The 12,110-nt window shown below is 45.3% G+C and overlaps 1 protein-coding gene across 3 annotated transcripts in view; it reads right to left on the bottom strand.

Annotated features, from left to right (window-relative positions):
- Window positions 1-709: 709 nt before the first annotated feature.
- Window positions 710-12,110, bottom strand: part of RNF213 (ring finger protein 213) — a 110,906-nt gene continuing 99,505 nt past the window's right edge. For all 3 annotated transcript variants that reach the window (XM_057715054.1, XM_057715055.1, XM_057715056.1), the window contains exons 59-70: window positions 10,667-10,835; window positions 9,305-9,396; window positions 8,302-8,553; window positions 7,031-7,163; window positions 6,603-6,686; window positions 6,013-6,193; window positions 5,528-5,729; window positions 4,328-4,405; window positions 3,516-3,710; window positions 2,996-3,085; window positions 2,725-2,903; window positions 710-1,501 (exon numbers count right to left, since the gene is read on the bottom strand). In XM_057715054.1, coding sequence (XP_057571037.1) covers window positions 1,348-1,501; window positions 2,725-2,903; window positions 2,996-3,085; window positions 3,516-3,710; window positions 4,328-4,405; window positions 5,528-5,729; window positions 6,013-6,193; window positions 6,603-6,686; window positions 7,031-7,163; window positions 8,302-8,553; window positions 9,305-9,396; window positions 10,667-10,835 — 1,809 coding nt within the window. In that variant the 3' untranslated portion in view covers window positions 710-1,347. The remainder of the gene's footprint in view (window positions 1,502-2,724; window positions 2,904-2,995; window positions 3,086-3,515; window positions 3,711-4,327; window positions 4,406-5,527; window positions 5,730-6,012; window positions 6,194-6,602; window positions 6,687-7,030; window positions 7,164-8,301; window positions 8,554-9,304; window positions 9,397-10,666; window positions 10,836-12,110) is intronic.

The following is a 12,110-nucleotide window of genomic DNA, read 5'->3' on the forward strand; positions in this document are numbered from 1 at the left end:
ACGATAATGGAAATGGAGCACAGATTATTCTACGGCTCCTTCCAGTGGTGTCCCTGGCAAGCATTTTCTATTTTTGTAGCTTTCCTGATTCCATGGGCCCAATTTCAAGTTGATTGAGTCATCAACTCATTCAAAATGTGTATGAAAGACATTTACCTCTGACTTGTAAACAACAGTCGTCTCAGGACTAACAGGTGCCGAGCTAAACAGGAATAAAAATTAGTCCAGAGAGGTCAGAAGCATCAAGTAGATTTTGAAAAAAGTGACACAAGACGTACAGCGAGAAAAGCACCACAAGATCAGGGTGCGTTGATTATTCCTTTTTTCAGAAACTTGACTGGTTTTATATTCTCTCTGTCTGTTTTTATGCCGACCCAAACAAAGACCAGATAGTCATACACTTGGGGAAATCAAAACCACGTTTAGAGTGCATATTTATTTGGCAGAATGCTAGAGGGGCAAAATCTTCCCCCAGAACCATGCCTTTGATCCAAGTTTACACTGATAAACCTTCATTTAGAATTTACTAGAATACTAGAACTGCAAGGAAATCTGGCCTTCAATCCAGTCCCTTCATTTTGTAGATGAGGAAACTAAGACACCAAAAGTGTCCTTGACTCTTGGCCCAGTGCGCTTCACAGTGAAGGCTTTTGGGCTCTGACCCTTGAAATGTGGCTGTGACTCATTTGCAGGCTTGGGTGAGGGCTGGCTAGTTCTTAAGGCGCTCACAGAATGCCCTGACTTGTCTTTGTGAGAAGACCAAAAAGAGTCTGGTACTTTTTCATATCTTCTTGGAAACCTAGAAATGTTTGTACAATTCTCTGAATTTAAAGGAATGGAAGAAAGAAGAAAGCCAGATTCTCTTTTGTGAGTGCAGAATAAACTAGAAAAGAAAACAAAAATTAATAACCCCATTTTCCCTCCCTCCTCACACTATGTAGTAGTCTGAGGAAGAAGGGCCTGGTGGGCTGGGTACGTGCATGGTAAGAGGCTAGGAAGCCTGAGACACAGATTCCAAAAAATAGCCTGAAAAGCTATTTTTTGGTCTCTCCTGGAATGTAGAGGATGGTGGTTTATTCTAGTTTCATGTAATCTTCAATTCTCACTTCCCAATGAACGGTATTCAGAATATGAGGAGATAGTTTCACAATATACACGTCCTGATACAGCTTGGCTCTCAAAAAGCTGTCAGCTGAGACAGCACATCTTGGTCTCAAATTTAGTGCTGTGCCAACAGCTTTCCTTCTAAGGCCACACAAATGTGACAGCCCATGAAGGAACTCATCCCACCGGTGAGAAGGGAAGAGCCGTCTCTGTCCAAGTCTCCTGCAGAGACAGGAAATAATTCTATCTCCTTTGTCGATTCCGTTTCAGTTCAGCAGCCGTTTTCCACACAGAGACACAATTGGAAAGCAGTATCACTTCTGGGAATTGATATTCCATTTCGGGAAGAATTTCACTCTCTTTAGTCTCCATGTAACTCACCAGCGTGTCTCTCAGGCTGAAAAATCAACGAAGAAGAGACACTGTTAAACAGTCATGTGACATAAGGAGACCATCACTGGTCACTTTTTCAGGTCATCACAGAACCAAGGTGCTCTTAAAGGCCAGAAATACTGCGAGTCAGCTTACAGTCAACCAACTGCTGAGTGACTGAGCTGGCTCTAGAATCCTGGGTTCAAGGTGCTAGTATATCCCGGCTGCTCCCAGCCCTGCAGCACACATGCTCTAGGGATGGAGCCCCCCTGATGAGGGCCCAGTCAGATGGTTCTAAGCACTCTAGTAATAGGTCTGCTATACAAAATACAAAGCCTCGTCATTCAAAAGAAGCTTGCGTTCCAGTTCATGATTTGCATTAAAAAAGATCACAAATTCTCTAGAAAAGGGATCTTCTTTCCCTAACACTAAAAGTTCAGGAGAGTAAAGACGTCTTGAATTAAGTTCAAAGAATACAAATATAAATAGGCATATGCCACGTAGCATAATGGAGGAAAATAGCAATTATGAAGCGTGTCAAGGAGAGACACTAGAGTTTGACTATTTAGAAAAACAGTAAAGTTAAATCCCTACCTAAGACCACACATAAAAATAAATTGGTTAACAAAACATGTAATATTTAAAACTATAAAAGCACAAAGACAAAACATGCGAGAGTATATTATAACCTTGGGATAAGACCCTCATAGGTATATTTTTCCTATAGAGTCCTTGTAGGAAAATCCTGTCAGGTTCGGCTTCATAAAATTAAAGACTGAGATAGAGCATTTGTAACATAACAGATGAAAGATTAAGAAAAAGACTAACAGCCCCAAAGAAAAATAAGTGAAGGATATCAAGAGGCAATTAGGAGGAAGATATACAAATGGCTGATAAATATTTTCAGCCTCACCAGTAAATAGGAAAATACAAGCAAAAATAAGACACCATTTTTGGGCCATTAGATTGGTAAAAATATAAAAGGTGGATAATATCCAATGTTGGGCATTCTTATACACTATACACTGGTGTAGATTTTTCTATGAAATTTAAAATGCATATCTGTCTGACATAGGCGGTCCACTTGTTATAATGAGAATATAAGACTTTTGCAGTGGGTAATGGTAAATCAGCAGGAAACCAAATTCTGCAGTAAGAGAAGAACGATTTTCATGTCAGCGGAAGATCTCAGGAGACACAGCAGAGTGTTGTGTGTGTGCCTTGCACAGCAGGCTTGCAAGCCCGTACCTCCACTCAGGGTTGAAATCCTCTGCAGTCTTGGGGTTCTTTAGCTTCAAGATCATCATTTCATGAAGCTCCAGGAGGAAGGCATCCAGGCCAATCTGATTCAGGAATGTGTTGAGCAGCTTAGCATTTTCAGGGCTGAGTTCAACTTTGTACCTTGCACTGATTTCCCTAAATGGCTCCTGGAATGAAATAAGAACACATGATGCACGGAAGCCTGGGAAGGGAGCCTGTGGCTCCCTCGGTGCAGGTGGATAGGAGGAGCCGCACTCACTTTTCTCAGTCGAAGCTGCTGTTCAGACTTGTGAGCAGAGAGGAACTGCCAGAGGGCGATGGTGTGTTTTAACTGGCATCTGTTTAAGGCCTGAAAGAGAACAGAACTCCTGAATAGGAGGTGCTGTTTTCACTCGGTCCTGCACTGATTCCACCTCCCTCACTATGGAGGCCACCTCTGCTTTGTCCACTAATTCCTTGCCTCAGAACATCTTGGAAAGCCCTCTCCCCAATGCAATATCTCAGGGTCTGCCAGCGGCATGCAGTTTGCAGGCACACCTCCGCATATCTGTGGCACCGAGTCTAGATCCTTAGGTTCTGGGCACATCTCTGCCTCTCCCATCAGTGTGTTCTGTTTACACTGGACACTGGCGGGGGGAGGGGGTGTTCTCGCCTCTCCTCCTTTTCAGGGGCTGCCTAGATCGGTACTCCCTGGGTGGTGGTATCCCAGTAGGAAGTGGGGAGAGGATGGAGGGGGACAATGCTGATTTCCTTTGGAGAGAGGCTGACATGAGACCCACCTTTGAAACCTGTGAGGTCTGATCACCCATCCGCAGCATGTCTTGGATATACACGTTTAACTGCATGTTTGGATCCCCTCCAGCTGTGCTCAGAAACCCCAATGTGACTTCTATGGCAGACAGAGCTTCACAGGCGTCGCTGTAGGACTGAAGTTGTCCTCTGATGGCACTGATGGCCGCGTTGGGGAGGGGGCTCTAGGAAGTCAAAAGCAGGACAGGGTACACAGTTGGGGCTTCCTGTGCACCGCTACCTCATAAGAGTGCTTACCTTCTTCACTGCCAAGGCCACAGAATGGGGAAGACTCTCTAATAACAGCAGTAGTTAACACTTGGTGCTTAAGTGTCAGCAGTACTTAGGTATGTTAGAGAAAGGGAGATGAACTCACTGTATCCTCAAATCAACTTTGTGAGGATGTGCAGATGGACATACACATATACACACCACACACATACACATCACACAGACCTTGCCCCGCCCCCCGCCCCCCAACACACACACACACAAAACACGTAAATCACAAAAGCAGGAATAAGTTCTCTGGACCTTTTGCATCAGCATACACAGTCATGACATCATTGCTAAAATACTACAAGCACATGATTTCAATCTGTTTATATGCAACAAGAAAACTGCTGCTGTTCTGCTGTCCTGCTTGCCCTCTGGAAAGAGAACTGGGCTCAGAATGTAAGGAGGCCCTGAAACTCTTTGGTGCTCACGGCAAATGCCTGGAGTGAGGGCTGAAGAGTCCTAACATGGGTGGAAACACGCTGATAAGACAGAGGCACGTGCAGATAAGATTGACCATCATCACCTGTGGCATTTTGTTCTTGATGTCCATGAAGAGATGTTCATAGTTCCAGTCACGCCTGTATACCAGAGTGGGTATTCCCTAAAGCAAGAAAGAAAAAAAGCTTTAGAAATGGAATCCACGGTGGAGGTTTCCACCAGATGACAATATATGCTTGAGCAGAAACTCAAATGTAGTCTCATGCTAGTCAGTGCATCACCAGGCAAAGCAGGAAGCTCCTTGTTGCCACGTGATGTCCATGTTTAACATGTAATTTACGCAAACAGTGACAGGAGGAACCCAGCCTGGCCTCCGTGGCGAAGCAGGACTGACTGCCACATAGAATACTGTGGCCTGCGGACACTGGGGGAAGCAGGTCATGAGGACATCCCACTGGGACACTGAGCACAGACTGAATGAGGGGGCACTCTGCTTACAGGGAGAGCAGAGAGAATTAAAAGCAGCCTTGAGCTCAAACAGTTCACAGCCTAACTATGGGCAGGAAGGAGCATAAATATACCACACCCTTGACTGGACCTGGAAGGAGCAAGTACAGCCCAGGTAAAGAACAGATGGGAGAGTGCAGGGTGTGTTCAGGGGAGGGAGAGTGACCCAGTGTGTGAGGTCATGGGATTCAACGTGGGGGAGTGGCTGGAGACAGGGCCAGGGCAAGGCCACAGGGCCTTTCATGCCACGTGTAGTGGGCTGCACATCAAGGCTGTCCAACAGGGTGGGGGGATACAGATCTGGATGTAAGAAATGTGGGCTAAAGAGCCTGAAGGCAGAGACCAGTTGGGAGTTAATGTAGCAGTGGAACTTAAGGACAGATGCTTTGAACTACAGCAGCGGGCTGTGGTGCTGAAATGGGGGCGCCTCTTGGTGTAGATGACAGACTGTGTGTGCAGACTAAAGGAAAAGGGGAAAACAATGAGGTTTTGTGTGGGTGGTTGCTGGTGCCACTAACTACAGCAGAGAAATCTGGATGATGAGTCCACTGAGACCTGCAGACACCCTGAGGTGTGGAGCCAGGTGCATAGACAGCTCCAGAGGGCCATTGGCCCCGATGGCAGGCGTGGTCATGGACACTGGGGGTGTGGAGGAAGGGTCCAGAGGATCCCTCCTCACTGCCTTCTTACTTCGAAACCGCTGTGATCAAAGCCACACCCAGGGCAACTTTTGCAAAACAGACGTGCTGACCATATCAATACAGCAGCTCAGCCTTGCCTTGAGGGTTAGCCTGGGTTTGCCCTGCAAGAAGCGGCTGATGATCTGGCGCTGGATCTTCTCCAGGTCAAACTCCTGCAAAGTCTCCCCGCCCTGCTCCACGTGGTACTGGCAGTTGGAGAGAATCAGTGGAATCAGATCCCGCTCCACTTCGTAGCTGATGACGTGCAGGTCAGCGACCTCGGAGGCATTGACGGAGTAGCTGGGGGACAGATAGACAGACAAAGCTCAGCGCCCCAGTCAGGTGCATGGGGCCTGGTGATACAGAGTCAGCTCCTATCTGATGCTGCCATGAGCTGCACAGGTGAAGGGACATGAAAATCTGTGACACTTGTGAGCGTGGCTGCAGAGGTATCTGTTCGAGAAGGACCTGAAGCCTGGCTTGCTGTCCCCGTGCCTAGGGACCCTGCTTCCATGCTTGTGCCGCCTCAGAAACGACTTCCTGGGCTGAAAGGGCGTCCCTTGCTGTGGGCCTGTGTGCTCACCTGTTGTCTTCCTTGGAGAACTTCTCTACCGCGTAGACAATTTCGTTGTGCAGGTTAATCAAGTAGCTGACTAAGGCAGTGGAGCAGAGGCCCCGGCCCTGGCGGCGTGGCAGGATGACTTCAAAGTCAGTGTCCAGATCCAGGTCAGAGCTGCAGTAGTCTTTAGGGAGCTTGATCTCACCTTTAAATGACAGAGGGGCAGTCACCTCCCTACTCTTTCTTTCACAGCATCAGAAGCAGGAGTCCTACGTGGTGGGAGCAGGGGCAACGCAGAAGCCACCCCAACAGAACAGAGCTGGGCACCAGGAGTGCTTCTGCCTCCCACCTCTATTTTACATGCTGACAAGTTTCAAATGTCCTCAACTCCTTTTTGCTACCATATTCATAGACTCAAGAGGACTGAGGGTTTGCTCTTCCTGATATGTTACGCACTCATCTCAGACCCCGCACCAAGGGTCCACAGATCCAGCATTAGATACACACAGCATGGCACTGTGCAGACGTGGAACAGGCAGAGTTAGGCTGGACAGAAAAGGCCTTCAGAGAGGTGCCCCTGAAATGCTTAGCGTTAAAGGGGATCTGACACTTACCATTGGTCTCCAGTGATCGCCTCAGCTTGTTCCATGTCGACAGAAAGATATGGATTCTGTTGTAGGATAACTGCTTCATCCCATCTGTCAAACAAAACATTTTTCAGGAACTCCGAGATAACACCTACCCCGTCTAAGTCAAACCAACAGAGTTCCTTGCTCTTTGACCCCTACCTTCACACCATCACCAGCATGTTCTAAATGCTGTTTAAACTAAAGCTGAGTTTGAGGAACCAGAGAGGGGGAGGGATTTGTCTGCTACAGCCAAAGCCTCTGATGTGTCCTCGGGATTCACACCACCCGCTGCTTCATGCTACAAGCTGAGGGTACAGAGCACCCACTAGCTCTGAACTGGAGCCCCCCAGTTGGACCCATCCTTTTGAACCACAACATGGTAGCCCTGATCCCCTATGAGAGCAGAGTCCTACCTGAACTGTGACAGCTAATGAAACCTCGGATGGATCTGTACTCAATTTCTGAAACATTCTGGAATTGTTTCACTAGATTCCTCTGCAGGGCCAAAATCTCAGGCAAGAATTTCACCAGTCTCACTTCTGCTTCCTAGAGAAAGGAACACCACCGGGAATAGTTTTTAATGTACCTGGAAAATGTTACTGGAGAAAACAGACTTTGGGGCTTGCTTAGGACATGTAGTTGTAGTTTAATCTGGTCAATGTGCCATTTTGCATGATGACAGATGATGGTACTTGAGAATGAGGAACAGGCCACACCATTCTTTCAGCAAGTACCTAGCGACTGCTTACAATATGTTGGCAGGTGTTCTACCTTCTAGAGGTCGGGAAGCGCACCTGTAGGGCTGAGTCATTGGATATTTTTGCCAGAAGCTAATGAAACAAAGCAGCCTCTTGGGCCCATGAGATGGGTTAGGTGTGGAAAGGAGCTGCTGAGAGCAAGACCAAGCATTTAGGCAATGATGCTTGGCGCTATTCCGGTGTCTTTCTGAAGACCTGGGACCTAAGCTTCTTTAGTTTAAAGGACCTGTGCACATCAGTGACAGATCACAGTATTAATAAGACAGCCTTCCCACTGGGAATTCATTTTCATTAACTGACACACAGAAATTTCTGAATTATCTTCTTGCTAGACTGCAAACACTGGTCCATGGGCGGGGGGAAATGATTAGAAAATCTACTGTAGAAAATAAAAGTTCAAATGGATTAAAGTCAGGAACAGTGTGTAATTCTGGTTTACTGCTCTCCTCCCCTCCAATCCCACCACCACCCTCACTCCGAATGGTTCAGGAACAGAGAAGATTTTCTATCTGTTTGATTTTGGCTATGCGTCCTCAACTCAGAGTTTTTTCATTCAACAGACACTCATGGGTGACTGCTCCAGGCACTGAGGGTGTAGGTGTGAAGATGAACAGAGTTTTAGTGTATTCTTTCTTGCTGAGTGATTGGGAGAGACCCTCCTGACCCTCACGTTCTTTACAGATTCCTGCTAATTCCAACTCGTGTATGTATTTCACCTCTGACTGTATGCTTCAAATGACTCGTACAGATTGATGTGCCTGGAGATCTCTACTCTATCCCTGAGTCTTCTGCCAGAGACATTCTATTCAAAAATCAAAATAGTCTGATGGCTGTCCCATCCTCAGGACTGATCAGACTAAATGAGAGTGGGGCCTTCAGGTCTTCAGGGGACACGTAGGCAGCGTTCATGGCGAGGGGAGCCTCACCTTCTGTAGGAACTTCCAAAGGATGGGTAGTGTTTCTTTGCCGTTCTTCTGCTCCACGATGTGCTGGAGGTACTCAATGGTGATCCTTTTCCTGCAGCTCCACATCTTAGAGCAGTGAACCACGCTCTTCTGGGGCAGGTGGGGCAGGAAGGCCACTGGGTCACCGTACACGATTTTGGCCACAGGGTTGGAGCTAATGCGCTCATCTTGGCTGATCCGAGCGTTCACAGCCAGGAGGGTTTTATCTAGATGCTGGGTGAGGAAAGCGACATGGGATCTGGAAGTGAGATGCTACTGCAGACAGGCTAGACACCTAGTGACCTTACCAGTGGGCAGATTCGGGGACCTGCTCTCCTCATTTCAGCCCATAATCAAATATTCACATTTCCTATCTTTTATTATAATTTATGTGTTCCTTATTTGTAGCTTTTTGTCTGCCGAAACAGAATGAGTCTCAGAGTCCCATATTAAATTAAATTAAATTAAACTTTTTGATCTCACCATGCAGCATGTGGGAGCTTAGTTCCCCAACCAGGGATCAAACCCGTGCCCCCAGCAGTGGAAGCGTGGAGTCCTAACCACTGGACCACCAGGGGATTCCTCAGAGACCTTTATTTTATTACTATTATTTTACTTGATGACTTTTATTTCCTGATGGGCTTAGTTATTCTCAGTAACATTCTCATCTAACACGGTTTATTTCTCTGCCTGTTGCTCTCATGTTCTGCTGTAAAAAGTAACGGAGAGAAAACTACTGCCTGCAATTACTGGACTCCCAGTAAATCCTCAATCTGACACACCAACCAGCCTTGGGAAGGGACAGGATGAGGGGGACAACAGGAGGGTGGGGTGACCAGGTAGAGAACACCTAAGTCTGTGGCTTAGCCTAGGGATTCAATAAGGGACACTTCCAGAAGGGACAACAGACCAAGCATTTAGTAGAGGCCCAGGAAACACCCTCCCCTACTTTCCCAAAGTAGCCCCGTAGCTAATCATCACTTACCTCTAGTACGGGCAGAATAATAGCCTCCACAAACTTTTCCCAGCTATTCCTCTTTTCTCGGGTTGACAATTTTGCGTCAAAATTTAAAGACCCTACAAAGAAAAATGCATCTGTTACCCAAGAAACAAAAACCACAGCAGCCTGCATAAACACTAAATAAATGTTAAATTGAAATAATGATCATTTGGTGGGCAGGGGCAGGTATATCTTCTTAACCTGAGCATTTAAAAATGGTTCCTGCTGCTACCACCAACCTCATGATCTTCATGAAGATACTTTGAGCTCTAAAAACTCTAACCCACATAACCTTAAAGCCATTCTGAACAACATTACTGAAAGGACAGTACTTTAAATCAGAAGCCCAGGGGCAAAATCATGGTGGCCAATGGTAGCACCAGCCATCTCAGCTGCTGCCACCTGGGCTTAAGGATGGATATGGGACCCTGTGGATGCCTGCGTGATGCAGAGTGCTGTGGAAACTGTCAGCATGCGTCTAGAATTTGGTCACTTTGTCAGTATGATACTGGATGAGCTTACCTAGTTTGAAACTGCACTAGAATGAGAGGCTTAAAATAAAATCAGTTTTTGCTAAATGGAAAATATATACTGATGTTGGTTTCTGGCCAAAAACGCTCCTGAAGTGGGAATGGATTTTCCTGTGAAGTGGCAGAACTTTTAATTGCTATTGTTATTATTTTAAATAACATTGTCCTTACAGTGGTAATTTTAAAAGATTTTTGCAGATAAGAAAAAGAAAACAAAACTGTTCTTAATTCCACCACTCAGAGATAACCCTCTTACTAACTTGTCTTACAGACCTTTTCTTTCTGTGTGGATTTTAAATTTTAAAGTAGAAAAATTAGCTCGGCGAACATACTAGTTGTTAGGCTGCTTTTTCATGCAACAAATTGTGGACACGTACACATATTAAATCAGCCCACAACTGCAGTCTTTTTTTAGGAAAAGCAGATGCTTCTCCCCCCTCCAAAAAAAAACAGGACAGATGTACAAAGAGACCAAGTTCCAAGCACTTATCAAACATTAGTCTCTCTGATGGTGATGTTTCTTTAACACATGTCATCTGTTTTGGACCACGTATCAATATGTTCCCCATAAAGTGGGTGAACAACATCCAAGGCTGATTTTTGAAACTAAAGCCTCCCAAATACACTGGCATTTTAACACTCTGAACAAACCCAGCAGGGGGTCAATGGAAAAGCCAGGCAAGCCCTCCCCTCCCCCACTCTCTGGAAGGTGCATGTCTTCCTGTTTCCCTTTCCCCTCCCTCTGGGCTCAGAGGAGTGTGCTGCTTCCTCTGCTGGCTGTGCCCCACGGCCCTTGGCCCCCCTCCCGGCTCCTCACTGTGGTCCTTCTCTCTGAGGAGGTGGCACAGCACAAGGTGCACCACGCTGGCGGTTTCATCCACGCTCCTTCCCAGCGTCTTCATTAACTGCTCCAGGTCTCTCTGGATATGCTGCAGCAGAAACCCTTTTGGATCCCTCACCGGAGGCTTAATGATGTTTATCAAAGCCTGCGGGGGCAAGGGGACAAAATGTCAAGCAAGATCTTGCTTGAAGAGGAGATGGCAAGTTCAGGAGAGGTCAGGAGGGGTGAAGAACCCGCCCCGAGCCAGAGGACAGTCTCTAGGAGGCATGTCAGTGTGATTCAAACAGCAGAGGCGACAGAAGGCTGAGGAGCAGAAATGACCACAGTCTGAAAACAACTACCTTCTATATCGTCAGTGTGAAATAAAGAATTTTCAAAGCCTGAACGTTTTGCTATAATAGTTAATTAACTTAGAGGAAATGCAACGTGCTCCTTCTTTCTTCCCCAGAGCTGCAGCAAAGACAGGTAAAATCCTGGTTATTTTAGCCTCTCCATTCCCAGGTGTGGACCAGAGACATAGAGCTGTTCATTAAAAACTGATTTCACATAATCTGACAAATAGTTCCGCCTTACTACCATAGGCCACAGTGGGAAAAATTAGGATATGTGAATTTTATATTACGCTGTGCATTACGTAACAATGACACATTTGAAATCCACAATTTTAAAGGTTATGCTCCATAAGGAAGTGGTTAGAACTTTCTATTTTATTTCTTTCAACTATTTTAAATGATTTATTAAACACTGCAAATGATTTATTAGAATTTAAAAGTCAAGTACAAATTACAAGAATGACAATTAAAAATTCAGACCAAAATGGTTTAAATAATGCTAATTTTTATTTCAATTTTGATTTTAATTAAACCTTTTAAAATATTTTTATATAAAAGTTTTAATTCTAATGTTCGATTTCCATCTAATTGTCAAAGTAAAGAATTGCTATTAAATATGGTTAACTTGAGGTCATATTGATATCACCCTGTTAGTTCTCTGTCTTTTACAATAGTTTCCTTTTTTAAACTTTCAACAAGTTACTTTTAGAATAAACCTTAAGCCTTCTATGGGGAAAAAAATTGGTATCAGGCTTCAACATGTTTCATCTGGACCTACATGCACAAATAAATGTAGGCTAATAAGATTTGTTTTATATTGTGAAGCAAAGCATTCCTCGTGTGTTACTGTTGCCAATACCAAACTAATTCATGAGAACCCCTACAACCACAAATTGAAACTTCAAAGAGGAGTATGAAAATAGTTGCTTGTTTCTACTGGGAAGAGGTACTTATCTGAGAAGCAATACATTCATACTCTCTGAAAGGAAGGAGTGGACAAATTTATTAATCTCTTTTCCCTCATCCAAGCATTTCTGCCCCTCAGATCTTCCCCACACTCCCTAAATAGTTTATGCCTCTGATGTCAG

This window comes from Hippopotamus amphibius, chromosome 17 (genome assembly GCF_030028045.1).
Source record: "Hippopotamus amphibius kiboko isolate mHipAmp2 chromosome 17, mHipAmp2.hap2, whole genome shotgun sequence".
In the NCBI taxonomy this organism is placed as follows: domain Eukaryota; kingdom Metazoa; phylum Chordata; class Mammalia; order Artiodactyla; family Hippopotamidae; genus Hippopotamus; species Hippopotamus amphibius.